This window comes from Pogoniulus pusillus, chromosome 2, assembly GCF_015220805.1.
Source record: "Pogoniulus pusillus isolate bPogPus1 chromosome 2, bPogPus1.pri, whole genome shotgun sequence".
Classification (NCBI taxonomy): domain Eukaryota; kingdom Metazoa; phylum Chordata; class Aves; order Piciformes; family Lybiidae; genus Pogoniulus; species Pogoniulus pusillus.
This window is the reverse complement of record NC_087265.1, coordinates 892,261-908,129: the sequence shown is the minus strand read 5'-3', so window position 1 is coordinate 908,129 and position 15,869 is coordinate 892,261. Positions and strand designations below refer to the sequence as shown.

Below are 15,869 nucleotides of genomic sequence, written 5' to 3'. Positions count from 1 at the left end.
GACCTTGAGCAATCTGTTCTAGTGGGAAGTGTCCCTGCCTATGGCAGGGGGCTGGAACTGGCTGAGCTTTGAGGTCACTTCCAACACAAACCCCTCTAGGATACTAGTTGGGAAGACAAAACTTGTACTTTTCAGAGTTAATAGCTATTAAACTTGGAATGTCCTAGCTTCTCTTTGCTCAGTGGAGGGACAGACAACACCTGTGATAAGGCCATGGCTTAAGAAGGGAATCACAGAATCCTAGGATGGCTCAGGTTGGAAGGGACCTCAGAGCTGATCTACTCCCCCCCTATCCTGTCACTAGACAGCCTCATGCAAAGTCCCTCTGCAGCCTTCCTGTGGGATCCCTTCAGGTGCTGGAAAAGAGAAAGCACCCCAAGGAGTGGATGACTTTAGTTCTCTCAGAATTCTGTTGTGTTTTGTTCTTTTTTCCTCCTTATCCCTCACTAAAATCTGGTCCCTGTGCCTGCAGATGTGAATGAATGTGATGTATATGGAAGCTGCAGCCAGATGTGTGCAAATACAGAGGGATCCTACACTTGCAGCTGCGTGGAGGGTTACGTCCTGCAGCCTGATAACAAATCCTGCAAGGCCAAAAGTGGTGAGTTTGAACATCTTTTTACCTTCATGAGAACCTGTTTTGGCTTTGGGGCTGTCCAGAGGGTAAGCATAGAATGACAGAGCAGGCCTCAGAGGAGATGGACTTGCCTGCTACAGCCAGTCTAGAACAAACTTCTCCCATGTTATGACAGTGCTGCAAGGCAGACACCAGCAGTCATTATCTGGCTATTATTAATTAATGGAGATACACAACTCAGCCAAGACTAGAGCAGTTCCCACTCTCCCTCTCCATGAATAAATCACTTCTTTTCCTCAGACAAACAAACCAGGCTGTTTATTCTGGGAAGGCAGCTCAGGTAGTGAGAAGACAGAGGAAATGATCACGAGGTAATTGTACCCTTAGGATAAAAAGAAGACAGGAGACTGTTTTGTCCTTGCAGCACCCCAGGGGGTGAATTTCCTGCCATACATATTCCCACGGAGGCTTTCTCTTGCTCCCTGCATGTTTTCATTAGTGATGCTGGAGAGGGTATTGGGGGAGAGCAGTGAACTGTCTGCAGTGAAGGTTTACTTACTCAGCTTGCTGAGCTAACAGCAGTTTTATATTTAGACCCCTCCAAAGCTCCTTCAGCAGCCATTCAATATCCACGAGTCAACAGCCAGGGCTAAAGCTGGGTGTCTGTTAGGTGTTTCTGCTCCCTGCATCAAGACATAGGAAGGTCTCCCAGTTTTTTTTGAGGCTGCCTCATGTGAAGAGCATTGCTAAATCTGCTCTGATCTGAGCACCAGGAAGAGGTCCAGGGTTTTTACTGCCTGTACTCAGCTTTGTATTGATCCACACAAGGCAGCTGAGGAATTTTTTAGCAGCCCTCAGCCAGGTGCTGTGAGATAAGAAAGTTCACACAGAGTGAAAGTATTTTAATATTCTTCCTGCTGCACTGCATTGAGGATCAGGAACACAACTCTGGACTGGGAAATGCTCATGGCACCAGTATGGGCTGCAGATCAGGCTCTGAGTTGCCCTCTTACCTCTGGCAGGCTGTGACAAGTGGCAGTTGTCAGTGTCCTGCAGGTGTTGATGAAATGCATGGGATAAACAGAGAAGAGCTGTTCCCCTGGAGCAGCAGAGCAGCAGCTCTTCTCTCTAAACTCTGCAGGGGAACCTAGAGCTGCCTTAGAATCAGAGAATCAACCAGCTTGGAACAGATCCTCCAAGCTCATCCAGCCCAACCTAGCACCCAGCCCTGGCCAATCAACCAGACCATGGCACTAAGAGCCTCATCCTTCCAACACCTGCAGGGATCCTGCAGGAAGGCTGCAGAGGGACTTGTGCTGAGGGGGTCTGAGCCAGGCCAAGGGGGAATGGACTGAGGCTGAGGCAGAGCAGGGTTAGAGTGGAGCTGAGGAAGGAGTTGTTGAGTGTGAGGGTGGTGAGAGTCTGTTCCAGGCTGCCCAGGGAGGCTGTGGCTGCCTCCTTGCTGGGGGTGCTGCAGGCCAGGCTGGATGAGGCCTTGATCTGCTGAGTGTAGCTGAGAGGTGCCCCTGGGCATGGCTGGGAGGTTGGATGGGATGAGCTCTGAGGTCCCTTCCAAGCTGAGCCATTCTAGAGTTCTGTGACATGCTCTGAGATGAAGATAAAGCCAAACAGATTTCCTAAGCAAAGTTTTAGACCTGCTTTGTTTACCACGTTTGGTGCCAATATTGCAAGGAGCTCATGAAATTGCATGAAAAGAATATTTAAGGACACAAAATCACAGAGCTGAGGAAAAAATACAAACTATCATCTTTCATCCCAAAGTGCCTGCTATGTTTTCTATCTGCATAGCCTGTCTGGAGAGAAATGGCATGTGGTAAGAGACAGTTGCCATGGCAAGGAAGGAGGGGGAGCTTAGAAGGATGAAACCAAAAAGCTTTTCCTGTGTTTCACAAATGTTCATCACTCTTCAGCTGCTTTCACAACACACTTTGCTTGCAGCATCTCACACGGGTAACTTGTGAGGCTTCTGACATAAAGCAGCCCACTTTGGGGGTAGATTGTGGAAAGGCACTGCACATGAATGGAAGTTGTTGGCAGAGAGAGTGATTGGCATTGGAATGGGCTGCCCAGGGGGGTGGTGGAGTGGCCGTGCCTGGAGGTGTTGAAGCCAAGCCTGGCTGGGGCACTTAGTGCCATGGTCTGGTTGCTTGGCCAGGGCTGGGTGCTAGGTTGGGCTGGGTGAACTTGGAGGTCTCTTCCAAGCTGGTTGATCCTATGATTCTAAGGGGCTCCAGGCTGCTTGCAAGCAGTGGATTCTGAGGTTTATCTGTTTTCTGTTGTTGTATCAGGCAAGAGGGAAGACTTGCTGGTATTTGTGAAGCTGTGCCTGCAGAGGAGAGACAGGACTGCTGCAGGGCAAAACACCTTCTCTCCTGATTTGTTGTGACATCACTTATCTGGGGGGGGAATGCAGGGCTTTCATCTTTGCCTCTGCTCTATCTGAAACATAACTCAGAGGAAGATGCTTTCATTTAAGTCAAGAGGGATGAATCATAAAACTTTCCTGGATTAGAGAGCTACTCACTTCTTATCTTCCCTGGAGAATGAAAAAATAGTAACATACAGGAGAAAAGGAGAAGAGAATTTGTTGAGGAGTCACACCCAGGAAGTCCAGTCCTTGGAGAAGCTGCTGTCACCTCACTGTGGCTCATCCTAGCCCTGTCCACTCACCTGCTGAGCGGTGTGGTTTCTGTTGTGGAACACTCTCTGTGAGGGAGGAGGCAGGAATTTTTACCTTCCCTTTTCCTAACTTCCCTATTTCCATGCAGTCAGAGGCTTTAAGTGTTTAAAAAACTGTTTTTGTAGGAGCTTTGAATGTGTTTAGTGTAGTTTTAGCAGAAGGAAGAGTGTTGCTTCTTTTGTGTTTGCTTTTAATAGGTAGCTGTGGTATCAGTCTGTCTCTCAGCAGCACCTGAAAGGAGCAGCCACCTGCCCTGCTGGGAGAAGCAGCACCATGAGCTGGTTCAGTCCCTTCAGCTCTTTCATGTATGAGCTGCTTGAGAGATACCATTTGAAGCCCAGGCTCTGGCCAAGTTCTGCCAGCAAGCAGATGTGTTTTTAACGTTTAGCAGTGCCTGCTGAGCAGAACCTCTTGGCAGTGCCACCAGTCCCTTAGTCTGCAGCCAGGTTTGATTACAGCTCTTGCTCAGGAGGTTTGCTGCTGATTCCTTTGCACAATTCCCTTATGTCTGAGACATTAACAGAATCGTGGGGTCCCAGAAGAGTGCAGGTTGGAAGGGACCTCAAAGCGCAGGCAGTTCCACCCCCCAGTGTAGACAGGGACACCTCCCACTAGAACAGATCACTCAAGGCCTCATCCAACCTGGTCCTGAACACCTCCAGGGAGGGAGGCAGCAGTGCTCTCCTGCATCCCAGCAGGCAGCTGTGTGCTGGCTGCAGCCAGAGGAGTGTAAGCAGCAGGGCAGGAGAGGGGATTGTGCCCCTTAGCTCTGCTCAGACCTCACCTCCAATCCTGCCTCCAGTGCTGCTGTCCCCAGCAGAAGGACTCAGAGCTGCTGGAGTGAGTCCAGAGAAGCCACAAAGATGATGCTAGAGCTGCAGCAGCTCTGCTGTAAGCTCTGCTGAGGGTGTGCACCCTGGAGAAGAGAAGGCTCCAGGGGGACCTTAGAGTATCTGAAGGGATCCTGCAGGAAGGCTGCAGAGGGACTTGTCCTGAGGGTGTCCAAAGCCAGGCTGAGGGGGAATGGTTTGGAGCTGAGGCAGAGCAGGGTTAGAGTGGAGCTGCCAGCCTGTTCTGTGGTTTTCTGATCAGTTCTGCAGAGCTTGCAGGCCTCCCCTCTGTAAGAAGGGGCAGCAGTCTGGCCAGGAGTCTTTTGCATAAGTTGTATTTCATTTGGTGACTTTAGACATGAGAAATGTTGCAATAATGATAGTTGGAATTACAGAGGAGCTGTGGAGCTAGGGTAATTAATTTTCTTTAATGATGTGACCCATTAGAACAGCAGGATGAAAGAGACTGGGGATTGGGAATGGATGGTGGTTATGAAATAAAACCAAAGCCAATTTATTATCTCTCCTAAACATACAGGTAAGAACATTCAGAGCTCCACTGGACATGAAAAGACAAACCTGCTCTATGCAGTCTGTTAACCTTCTGAATTCCCTCCCTTTGTTTGCAGAGCCTGCTGATGCACCTCCCCTCCTGCTGGTCGCCAGCTCGGAGGCAGTCGAGGTTCTCTATCTGAATGGAAGCAAAGCATCTGCCCAGGCTCCTCTGAAAGGAGCTGCAGTTCTAACTCTGGACTACAGCTACAAGCAGGACACAGTTTGCTGGGTTGAATCAAGGGATCTTTCGAGCCAGCTGAAGTGCGGCAGGATAACAAAAGCTGGGAAGTTGACAGAGGAGTGGATAGTGAACATTGCTCAGCATCTCCACAGTGAGTATCTGTCAGTCTTTCAGCAGAGTCTGCCTTGCCAAACTGTCGGAGGAGCCTTCGGAGGTGTTCTGGGCATTGGTGTAGCAAACAGTGTTGAGGCAGTGAATATTGCAGCTGATGCTGAAGCACTTTGCTGCTCCTCACTCCTGGATGTAGCCAGCAGCAGCCGCAGCATTTGTACCTGTGCAAAGCTGCTTAAAGATGAGTGTTTTATGGGCTAAAGACACTGTGCAAAGAGCAGTGTGAGAGAAAAGGTGGAAGTGGCTCCTGCCTCAGGCAGGCAGTGCTGTGTGGAGCTTGCACCTGATTGCCTGCTGCTGGGCCAAGGCTGATAACGAATGAAGGAGACACATTGGCATGGTTGCTGTCAAATGGCAGAGGTGTGTCTGATGGCTTGGGAGTTACCTGCCCCCCCAGTGAATCACCCAGACTAGGCTCAGCCAATTGGAAGTTAAGGAATGAAGCTTTATAGTCACAGCTTAGCACAATATACAAGCAGTGGCTGTCAGTGGCTCCATGGCCAAGTACAGGCCAGGGACAAGTGGAGTCCCTCAGGGATCAGTCCTGGGACCAGTCTTGTTCAACACCTTTGTTGGTGCCATGGACAGAGGCACTGAATGCAGCCTCAACAAGTTTGCTGAGCACTCCAAGCTGTGTGGTGCAGCAGCCCGGCTGGAGGGCAGGATCCATCCAGAGGGACCTGGACAGGCTGCAGAGGTGGGCACAAGCCAAGCTCAGGAGGTTCTACAAGACCAAGTGCAGGGTCCTGCAGCTGGGTCAAAGCAATCCCAAGCACAAATCCAGGCTGGGCAGTGAGTGGCTGGACTCCAGGCTGGAGTTCTGGAAGGCCACCTCTCCTTTGCTGACTCCAGGCTGGAGTTCTGGAAGGTCACCTCTCCTTTGCTGACTCCAGGCTGGTAGCTCTGGAAGGTCACCTCTCCTTTGCTGACTCCAGGCTGGAGTTCTGGAAGGCCACCTCTCCTTTGCTGACTCCAGGCTGGTAGCTCTGGAAGGTCACCTCTCCTTTGCTGACTCCAGGCTGGTAGCTCTGGAAGGCCACCTCTCCTTTGCTGACTCCAGGCTGGTAGCTCCGGAAGGTCACCTCTCCTTTGCTGACTCCAGGCTGGAGTTCTGGAAGGTCACCTCTCCTTTGCTGACTCCAGGCTGGTAGCTCTGGAAGGTCACCTCTCCTTTGCTGACTCCAGGCTGGTAGCTCTGGAAGGTCACCTCTCCTTTGCTGACTCCAGGCTGGTAGCTCTGGAAGGCCACCTCTCCTTTGCTGACTCCCTGGCAGTAAGTTGCTGCCCCTTCTAGCAGTTCAGGATGAACTTTTTAGACAGACCTCAACACATGGTCCTGCTTCTGCCCAAAGGCTGCATTAGTCCTCAGCAGCCTTCCCATCCATGGAGCACTGTCACCTGCTGAAGGAGCTGTTGACCCATTTACACATTCCCATCCCAGCAGACTGCCAAGCAGCACACAGTCCAACAGAAAAAAGCCATTCCCCTCACCTCTCACAGAGGGGATGTGCACAGAGCAGCCCAGGAACCACAGCACTGAGGTGTGCAATGATGGTTGTAGTGAGAGGCTTCTAAATCTCTAGAGTGGAGCCCAGGACTGGAGTTAAGACTGGGGGAAATCCTTTGAAGGGGTCATGAGCATGAGAGAATAGCTCTGTGCAGACCTCAGCCTCTCTGGCCATCTGGTCAGATCACAGGTCTCCTTGGGAGTGTTAGAGGTGCATGTCAAAACGACGTCTTCTCCATAGCCTGCCATGGCAGCTGTTGCCAGAGCTGCTCACTGCTGCAGAGCAGGGGAGGGGCTTTTTAACTCTTTTCCTCTTTATATATTTACTAGAATAGAAAGCATAATTTAAAAATCAATCAGTGGTGCTTGGAGTTGGGTTTGGAGCTTGGTTTTTGTCTTGGTCACCACTGGTTGTGGCTCTTGTACCTGCAGAGGATTCTCACCATGGTCTTTGGGATGCTTTTAGACTTCTTCCTATTTCATGCTACTATTTTTCCCAAACTCCTGCAGTTCAGGGGGGATTTTCACACTTCAGATAGAGCAAACAGCCCTAAAATCTCGGGGGCAGCATTTGAGTGTGCCTGTTTAACTCACTCTGTTACTGACATTTCATTTCCTTTCCCTGTAAGAAAGACCAGTCAACTTAATGCAGTCCTTAGCCAAATCTGGTTTGTATTGAGCTGTGTGTGTATGTTTGTTCTGGCACTCCTCCTCTTCCTCAGCATGGACCTGAGCACTGTGGTTTGTAGTTCTCCACCACTTCTCTGCATTCCTCTCCCTCTGTCCCCTGCATGTGCAGAGAACTGCTAATCCCTGTGCTATCCAGATCTGCACTGGGGCATCTGTTTGCAGAATTCAGTCTGGGTGCTGGGTTTGAGAAGAGCACAGTGCCTGGAATTAATGAGCTCACCACACTCACCCCACCTGCAGTTCTAAGGCCCCAGCACAAGCAGGACACGGAACTGTTGGAGGGAGTCCAGAGGAGGCCACCAAGATGCTCAGGGGGCCCTTGGAGCATCTTTGTGGCCTCCTCTGGACTCCCTCCAACAGCTCTGCCCATGTCAGTGAGGTCTGTTATGAATATGAGGCGTTAGGTGCACAGTCTTGGGAACTCTCTCCAGTGGCAAGAAGAGATCTGATGTCTGTTTTACCATTAGGCACCATCAGCTAATTGCATACTCAGGAATTTTTCTCCTGCTCCTTAATTGCTTTGTTTCTAAATCTCCCATTTTTAATGCTATAGCTAATGGCTTTCTTCCCTAACTGGAGACATGGCTTTGTAAATGCATGACACATGTGATGCTAATCAAGTTTACTTCAGTTAGACTAATTGACATCAAATACTTCCAGACAGTAATTTATTATTGCAAATACTTCATTAAGACTTCATGAAAAAGAAAAAAACAACACAACAACAAAACTAAAGCAGCAGCCTCTAAAGTCAATTGCAGAAGTCAGGAAGCTTTCTGCATAGTGCACTTTGGGTCATGTCACTGACAGGAGTTCTCTGCCTCCCAGGGGCTCTTCTCGTTATAGAAGCAGAGTTGCACAACACTGAAGAAGGAAGCCCAAACCCAACACTGAAAGGCTCCTTCCAAAGTGGTGCTGGTGGTTGTTAGGAGAGAAGGGGTCAGAAGCAAAGCTATAAACCCAAACCATTTACATCCAGTGTTGTAACTGGTCACTTAGCTTGCTGAGCAGACACTCTGTGCCTTCAGCAATGCCATTGATGAGGGCACAGACAGACAGACAGAGTCTGCTCAGCAAGTTTGCTGCTGACACCAGGCTGGGAGGCTTGGCTGAGACAGCTGCAGGCCATCCAGAGAGCCCTGGGCAGACTGAGAGCTGGGCACAGAGGAACCAGATGAGGTTCAACAGGGACAAGTGCAGAGTCCTGCACCTGGGGAGGGATAACAAACCGCAGCAGTCCAGGCTGGGAGGTGACTGCTGGAGAGCAGCCCTGTGGAGAGGGACCTGGGGGTGCTGGTGGCTAACAAGTTAGCCATGGCACAGCAATGTGCCCTTGTGGCCAAGAAGGCCAATGGGATCCTGGGGTGCATTAAGAAGAGTGTGTCCTGCAGATCAAGGGAGGTTCTCCTCCCCCTCTACTCTGCCCTGCCGAGACCTCATCTTGAATACTGTGTTCAGTTTTGGCCTCCCCAGTTTAAGAGGGACAGGGATGGGCTGGAGAGGGTCTAGCAGAGGGCTGTGAGGACAATGAGGGGACTGGAGGGCATGGCTGATGAGGAGAGGCTGAGGGACCTGGGGCTGCTTAGTCTGGAGAAGACTGAGAGGGGATTTGATCAATGTTTTTCAATATCTGAGGGCTGCCAGGAGTGGGGGACAGGCTCTGCTCACTGCTCCCTGGGATAGGAAAAGGAGCAATGGATGGAAGCTGCAGCACAGGAGGTTCTGCCTCAACACAAGGGGGAACTTCTTGACTGGAAGGGTCCCAGATCCCTGGCACAGGCTGCCCAGAGAGGCTGTGGAGTCTCCTTCTGTGGAGCCTTTCCAGGCCTGTCTGGATGTGTTCCTGAGTGATCTGTGTTAGATAAGATTGTGCTGCTCTGGCAGGGGGTTGGACTCGATGATCTCCTTGGGTCCCTTCCAGCCCCTAACATCCTGTGAGCCTATGAGCCTGTGAAATGAAAAGTGGCTCACTGGAGCAGCTACAGACCAAAGGCCAAGCCAGAAAGATTTTACCAGGAGCTAAAAGCTTAGCTGCAGACAGGAAGAACCATCTGCTTCCATATCTTGAGCAGTGAGAAGAGTGTGAGCTGCTGGCCTCTGGCAGTTGTGATGCTTTGCAGCTCACACTTGGGTGGATGACTGCTGCAGGGAAAAGGGGAAATAAAGATCAGATTTCTCCTTGATGAATGAGCCTGGCTGGGGCACTTAATGCCATGGGCTGCTTGATTGGCCAGGGCTGGGTGCTAGGTTGGGCTGGGTGAGCTTGGAGCTCTCTTCCAACCTGGCTGATTCTGTGATTCTAAGTTCCCCATTCAGGCTTTGCTTCAACACCTCTAGGGACAGCGACTCCACAACCTCTCTGGGCAGCCTGCTCTGGGACTCCAGCACCCTCACACAGACAAACTTTCCCCTCCTGTTCCCACGGCTCCTCCTCTGCTCCAGCTTGCCCCCAGTGCCCCTTGCCCTGCCCTTGGCCACCCCTGGGCAGAGCCTGGCTGTGTCCTCCCGACACTGCCCTGCACAGCTTTAGCTCAGCACTGAGGGCAGCCCTCAGGCTGCTCTGCTGCCAGCTGCCAGCCCCAGCTCCCTCAGCCTGGCCTCACAGGAGATGTTCACTGCCTGCAGCAGCTTGGGGGCTCTGGGCTGGCCTCTCTGCAGCAGTTCCCTGAGGTCCTTCTTGAATGCAGAGGCCCCAGACTGGACACCATATTGCAGATGTGGCCCCAGCAGGCAGAACAGAGGGGCAGGAGAAGTTCTCTGACCTACAGAAAGTGACCAAATGAGGAGAGCATGTGAAAGGGGTTGGCCTGTCTGTGTGAAGCTACAAGAGCCCTGCATTGTATTAGTGTGCCACAGACCAGCTGCAGTTTGATGTGTTGGGTTAGGCGTTCACCATGACAGCTCTGGAGCTGCTGCTGAAGTCTGGATGGTCTGAATCTGTAATTGTGTAAAATCTCTGTCACACTACATGAGCAAAAATAATGAGCTGGTTGAGGAGCCTGCGGGGATGCCTGACACCACTCATGGTTCCAGAGGCTCTTTTGGGGGCATTTTTGAACTGTCTGCATGTCTTTCATTGCTGTTTTACTGAAGTGTATGATTCCAGCTCTTCATGTGGGGGAGCTCAAATCTAGGCTGGGTACAGAGTGGGTTGAGAGTAACTCTGAAGGAAGAGCCTTGGGGGTGTTGGGTGCTGAGCAGCTGCCCAGGAGCCAGCAGTGCCCTCCTGCAGCCCAGCAGGCAGCTGTGTGCTGGCTGCAGCCAGAGCAGTGTGGGCAGCAGGGCAGGAGAGGGGACTGTGTCCCTTGGCTCTGCTCAGACCTCATCTCCAATCCTACCTCCACTGCTGCTGTCCCTAGCAGGAGGAGGACACAGAGCTGTGGAGTGAGGCCAGAGGAGGCCACAGAGGTGCTTCAAGGGCTGGAGCAGCTCTGCTGTGAGCACAGGCTGAGGAAGCTGGGGGGGTGCAGCCTGCAGAGGAGGAGGCTGAGGGGGGTCTGGTCAATGCTTACACATAGCTCATGGGTGGGTGTCAGGAGAATGGGCCCAGGCTCTTCTCACTGGTCTCCACTGGCAGCACAAGAGGTGATGGGCACGAACTTGAACAGAGGAAGTTCATCTTAACAGGAGCAGGAACTTCTTTACTTTGAGGGTGGCAGAGCACTGAAAGAGGCTGTGCAGAGAGCTGGTGGGGTCTCCCTCTCTGGAGGTTTTCAAGGCCTGCCTGAATCCTGCTCTGGTAGAGGCATTTGACTGAGTGATCTCTGGAGATCCCTTCCAACCTCTGCCCTTCTGTGCTTCTACAAAACCCATGCAGTGTGAGCCTCCTTTGTTCCCTAGCCCTGTCTTTAAGAGCTGTCAGAGGTCATCTGTGCCCCAAAAAGTGTTCCTTAAAGCACCCTTGCCTGCCCTGGCATTAAACTGTTCCAACTTTGCCTGGAAGTGATTTTCCTTGCAGAGTTCAGTGTTGCAAAAGGAACTCCAGTGATGGTCTTCAAAGCTGTAACCATCTGCTGCTGGGCACTTTGATGGCAGAAGGCTCCAGTGCCTGCCTTGTGATGTGCCCCTGGTTTGTGATGCTGGTAGCAGGTACAGGAGGTGGTGCAGGGCAGGTGGAAGGTTGCAGGCTCCTGCCTGTGCTGGGAGGAGGCTGAGGAAGAGCCCCAGCCTCAGGCAGCCTCCTCCTTTTCCCCAGAGCAGCTCCCTTAGGCCACATGCCTGATGGGTGCCTGTTGTGGCTGAATTATGCTCTGATTTGAGCAGTGGATGACTTAACTGCTTTGCAGTAAATAACTGGCTTGGATTTACAGTCCCAGCAGATTGATGAGAAGCTTTTGAATGTGTGGTTGAGAAGAGAGAGAGACCCAAAGAAGAAATATGTCCAGAGGAGGCCATGAAGATGCTCAGAGGGCTGCAGCAGCTCTGCTCTGAGGACAGGCTGAGAGAGTTGGGGCTGTGCAGCCTGGAGAAGAGAAGGCTTGGAGGAGACCTTGGAGTGGCCTTGCAGGATCTGAAGGGGGCTTCAGGAGGGCTGGGGAGGGACTATTGAGGTCTTGTAGTGCCAGGGTGAGTACGAATGGGTTTGAAGTGGCAGAGAGGAGATTGAAACTGGATGTTAGGAAGAAGTTGTTTGCAGTGAGGGTGGTGAGACACTGGCACAGGCTGCACAGGGAGGCTGTAGAGCACAGAATCACAGAATGTGATCTTTGATGTGATCTTTGATCCCATTGGGTACTTCTGTGCTCCACAACCTGCCTGGAGGTGTTCAGGACCAGGCTGGATGAGGCCTTGAGTGACCTGTTTGAGTTGGCATCTAGTCCACTGCCTGGGTGGCAGCTGAGTGGCTGGAGAGGCAGTGTCTGTGAGAGACTCTGGCTGCAGGAGCCGTCAGATGCCCTCATGAAGTATTCATAATGCTTAGATCAGGCTCATATTTTTCACAGCTCTTCCCTTTGGGGAAACTTCTATTGCCTACATGCTCACACTGATGGCCTTGCAAAGCAGCATCTCACCGTGTCCTGGAGGCTTGGAGGGCTACCAAAGGTAGTGTCGACAATAACCCTGCTTACTGAAGTGTAAGTTATGGTCCCCAGCAAGCAAGAGGAAAAGCTTCCTTCTTTTTTTTAACCTTCTTTTGAGGAGCTTGAAGTCTGGATGCTTTCATTACTGTGGGGTAGGGTTTGCATTATATGGTTTACAAACACTCTCTGAGAAGGCTGGAGCAGCTCTGCTGTGAGCACAGGCTGAGGGAGCTGGGGGGGTGCAGCCTGCAGGGGAGAAGGCTCCAGGGGCACCTCAGAGCTGCTGCCAGTGCCTGAAGGGATCCTGCAGGGAGGCTGCAGAGGGACTTGTGCTGAGGGGGTCTGGAGCCAGGCCAAGGGGGAATGGTTTGGAGCTGAGGCAGGGCAGGGTTAGAGTGGAGCTGAGGCAGAAGTTGTTGAGTGTGAGGGTGGTGAGAGTCTGGCCCAGGCTGCTCAGGGAGGCTGTGGCTGCTTCCTTGCTGGGGGTGCTGCAGGCCAGGCTGGATGAGGCCTTGATCAGCTGAGTGTAGCTGAGAGGTGTCCCTGGGCATGGCTGGGAGGTTGGAGGAGCTGAGCTCTGCAGTCCCTTGCAGCCTGAGCCATGCTGTGACTCTGTGCATTGGGCACACGAGGATGAGCCACTGGAAGGAGACAGATGGATTCTGCCCTGTGATTTTTCAAACACTGCAGCAAAAACCCAGGCCATGGCTGCTGAGACACCAGTGCCTGTGGCTGGGTGAGCAGTGGCACCGGTGCCTGTGGCTGGGTGAGCTGAGACACCAGTGCCTGTGGCTGGGTGAGCAGTGGCACCAGTGCCTGTGGCTGGGTGAGCTGAGACACCAGTGCCTGTGGCTGGGTGAGCTGAGACACCAGTGCCTGTGGCTGGGTGAGCAGTGACACCAGTGCCTGTGGCTGGGTGAACAGTGGCACCAGTGCCTGTGGCTGGGTGAGCAGTGACACCAGTGCCTGTGGCTGGGTGAACAGTGGCACCAGTGCCTGTGGCTGGGTGAACAGTGGCACCAGTGCCTGTGGCTGGGTGAGCAGTGGCACCCGTGCCTGTGGCTGGGTGAGCAGTGACACCAGTGCCTGTGGCTGGGTGAGCAGTGGCACCAGTGCCTGTGGCTGGGTGAGCTGAGACATTTTTAATACAACTCCTGCTCTGTTAATGGCATTCAGCAAACTGATGTCAGTGGCAGGGGCACAGAAGAACCTCTGCCAGCTGAGCTGTCCCCAGCCAGAGTGGCAGTGTGAGGTTGTCTGGGCTGCTAATTAGGAGCATTGCTCGCAGAAGGGAGGCACAGCAGAGGCAGTTCTGCAGGGATTCACAGCCTGTCATTTAAGGGTGTTTTATCTGCTATTTACCTGCTGCCACCACTGCTGGCTGGTTTAGTGTAAGAAAAGGGCTGCTCTTGTTGTCCCAGGCTCGGCTCAGGTGGAGGCAGAAGGCCTGTCTCCAAGGTGCTTGCATTGCTCTTTGGGCAAGGGTCTCTGTGGTGCTTGATAAATACATAATTGTCTCTCGTTTGCTTTGGTTTGGATTTTCTGAGTGCACAGTCAATGCAAGCAAGCAAATCTGGAGGTGCCTGGCACTTGTATTTGGCTCTGCCTTGCACAGTGCACAAATCTCAGCTCTCAGTTGGAAAGTCACAGTCTGGTCATGGAGAAGCAAAGTGCATCTGTGTGGGAGAGATCTGCTCTAAGGACAGAGAGAACATAGGGGAAGGCAAAATGTCTCAAATCTGTTGTGCCACTTTTGCTTGCTTTTCTGTCATCTCATTTTTCTTGCTTTTGCCTTCCAGGGTTTGTTTGTTTCTTTCATTTTATGTTTCCTTATTCCAGTCTTTAGCGTTACTGTATTAATATTTGTGTTACATTCCTATGTATGTTTGTGCCTTTGGATTTTTAGTTTATATTTGTCTCTGTCTCTGTCTCACCTCTTTTGAGTCAGGAGGAAGCAGGAGCTGCTTCCTTAGTCAGAACTCAGGGAAGCAGTCCTGTCTGCTCCACCTGCAGGAGCAGCCTTTTACCCTCTGCACCCCAGTGTGGCACACAGGATTTAGCAGTGACCTCGGTCTGCACCGGGGCAGCTCTCGGCAAGAGCCTCTCTGCACTCTGGGCTTTGGTAGTAAATGTAAGCACCAAGTATGAGCACTTCCAGAAGCAGAGTGCCCTTAAATCTCTATGTAAATGCAGAGATTGAAATAGGTATATGGAGATAAATGTAGATACATACAGATGTATTTAGGTAGAGATGTACTTACATATAGATAAAGGTAGAGGTTTCACATAGATATATTTAGGTATAGATAAATGTAGAGATTTTATATACAGATATATTGATATAAAGATAAATTTATACAGAAGAACTAAAATGATACCCAAAAAGAACAAATTACTCAAAGTTCTAATTGCCCACAGTAACTGTCAGGGAAATTGTTGCACCTTGAGTAGATTTCCAGGCAGTCCTCACTGCAGCCACCTTCTGAGCAAGGACATTTGTAAGGATCTAAGGCAGTAATTGCTAAGTACCTTCCCTTAAAATAGAGAGAGCTTGTCTGTGCCTTTCATTTTTAATCAGAAGCATGTGGAGAGTGCAGTGAGCATTTTTAATTCTAATTCCACCAAAATCCTTGCCCAGTTCACTCAGAACTTTCTGAAAGGGGCTGCAGCTCCTATGAGGCTCAGTGAGCAGTTTGCTTAGCTCCTTTCTTACATTAAAAACAAGAGATGCTTCTGCTGAAAGGAATGCAAGGAGAAAGCTGATTAATTTGCCTGTCTCTGGTCTTTCTTCAACAGCTGCATAATCTGAGCTCTGTTAAGACAGCAATGATTTTAGGGGGCAATAGGTGTGCTGAGACTTGGGGGTGTTGGGTGCTGAGCAGCTCCCCAGGAGCCAGCAGTGCCCTCCTGCAGCCCAGCAGGCATCTCTGTGCTGGCTGCAGCCAGAGCAGTGTGGGCAGCAGGGCAAGACAGGGGATTGTGCCCCTTGGCTCTGCTCAGACCTCACCCTCAGTCCCACCACCAGTGCTGCTGTCCCCAGCAGAAGGAGGACACAGAGCTGTGGAGTGAGGCCAGAGGAGGCCACAGAGATGATGCCAGGGCTGGAGCAGCTCTGCTGTGAGCACAGGCTGAGAGAGCTGGGGGGGTGCAGCCTGCAGAGGAGAAGGCTCCAGGGGCACCTCAGAGCTGCTGCCAGTGCCTGAAGGCATCCTGCAGGAAGGCTGCAGAGGGACTTGTGCTGAGGGGTCTGGAGCCAGGCCAAGGGGGAATGGTTTGGAGCTGAGGCAGAGCAGGGTTAGAGTGGAGCTGAGGCAGAAGTTGTTGAGTGTGAGGGTGGTGAGAGTGTGTCCCAGGCTGCCCAGGGAGGCTGTGGCTGCCTCCTTGCTGGGGGTGCTGCAGGCCAGGCTGAGCAGCTGAGTGTAGCTGAGAGGTGTCCCTGGGCATGGCTGGGAGGTTGGAGGGGATGAGCTCTGAGGTCCCTTCCAATCTAATCCATTCTGGGATTCCATGATCAGTAGTATTAATACCAAATCATAGAGCTGCTTTTCCCTCTCTTCTGCCAGTTCAAGGCTTCTTGTGCAAGTCTTGATTTGCAGTGGCAGTCAAATGGATGCAGTGCAAATATAGCTGTGAAAA

At 51.7% G+C, this 15,869-nt stretch overlaps 1 protein-coding gene across 7 annotated transcripts in view; it reads left to right on the top strand.

The window, feature by feature from the left end:
- The window catches only part of LRP1B (LDL receptor related protein 1B), a 646,717-nt gene that overhangs the window by 363,127 nt on the left and 267,721 nt on the right, over positions 1 to 15,869 (top strand). For all 7 annotated transcript variants that reach the window (XM_064154536.1, XM_064154527.1, XM_064154516.1 and 4 more), the window contains 2 exons: positions 473 to 601; positions 4,738 to 4,995. In XM_064154536.1, coding sequence (XP_064010606.1) covers positions 473 to 601; positions 4,738 to 4,995 — 387 coding nt within the window. The remainder of the gene's footprint in view (positions 1 to 472; positions 602 to 4,737; positions 4,996 to 15,869) is intronic.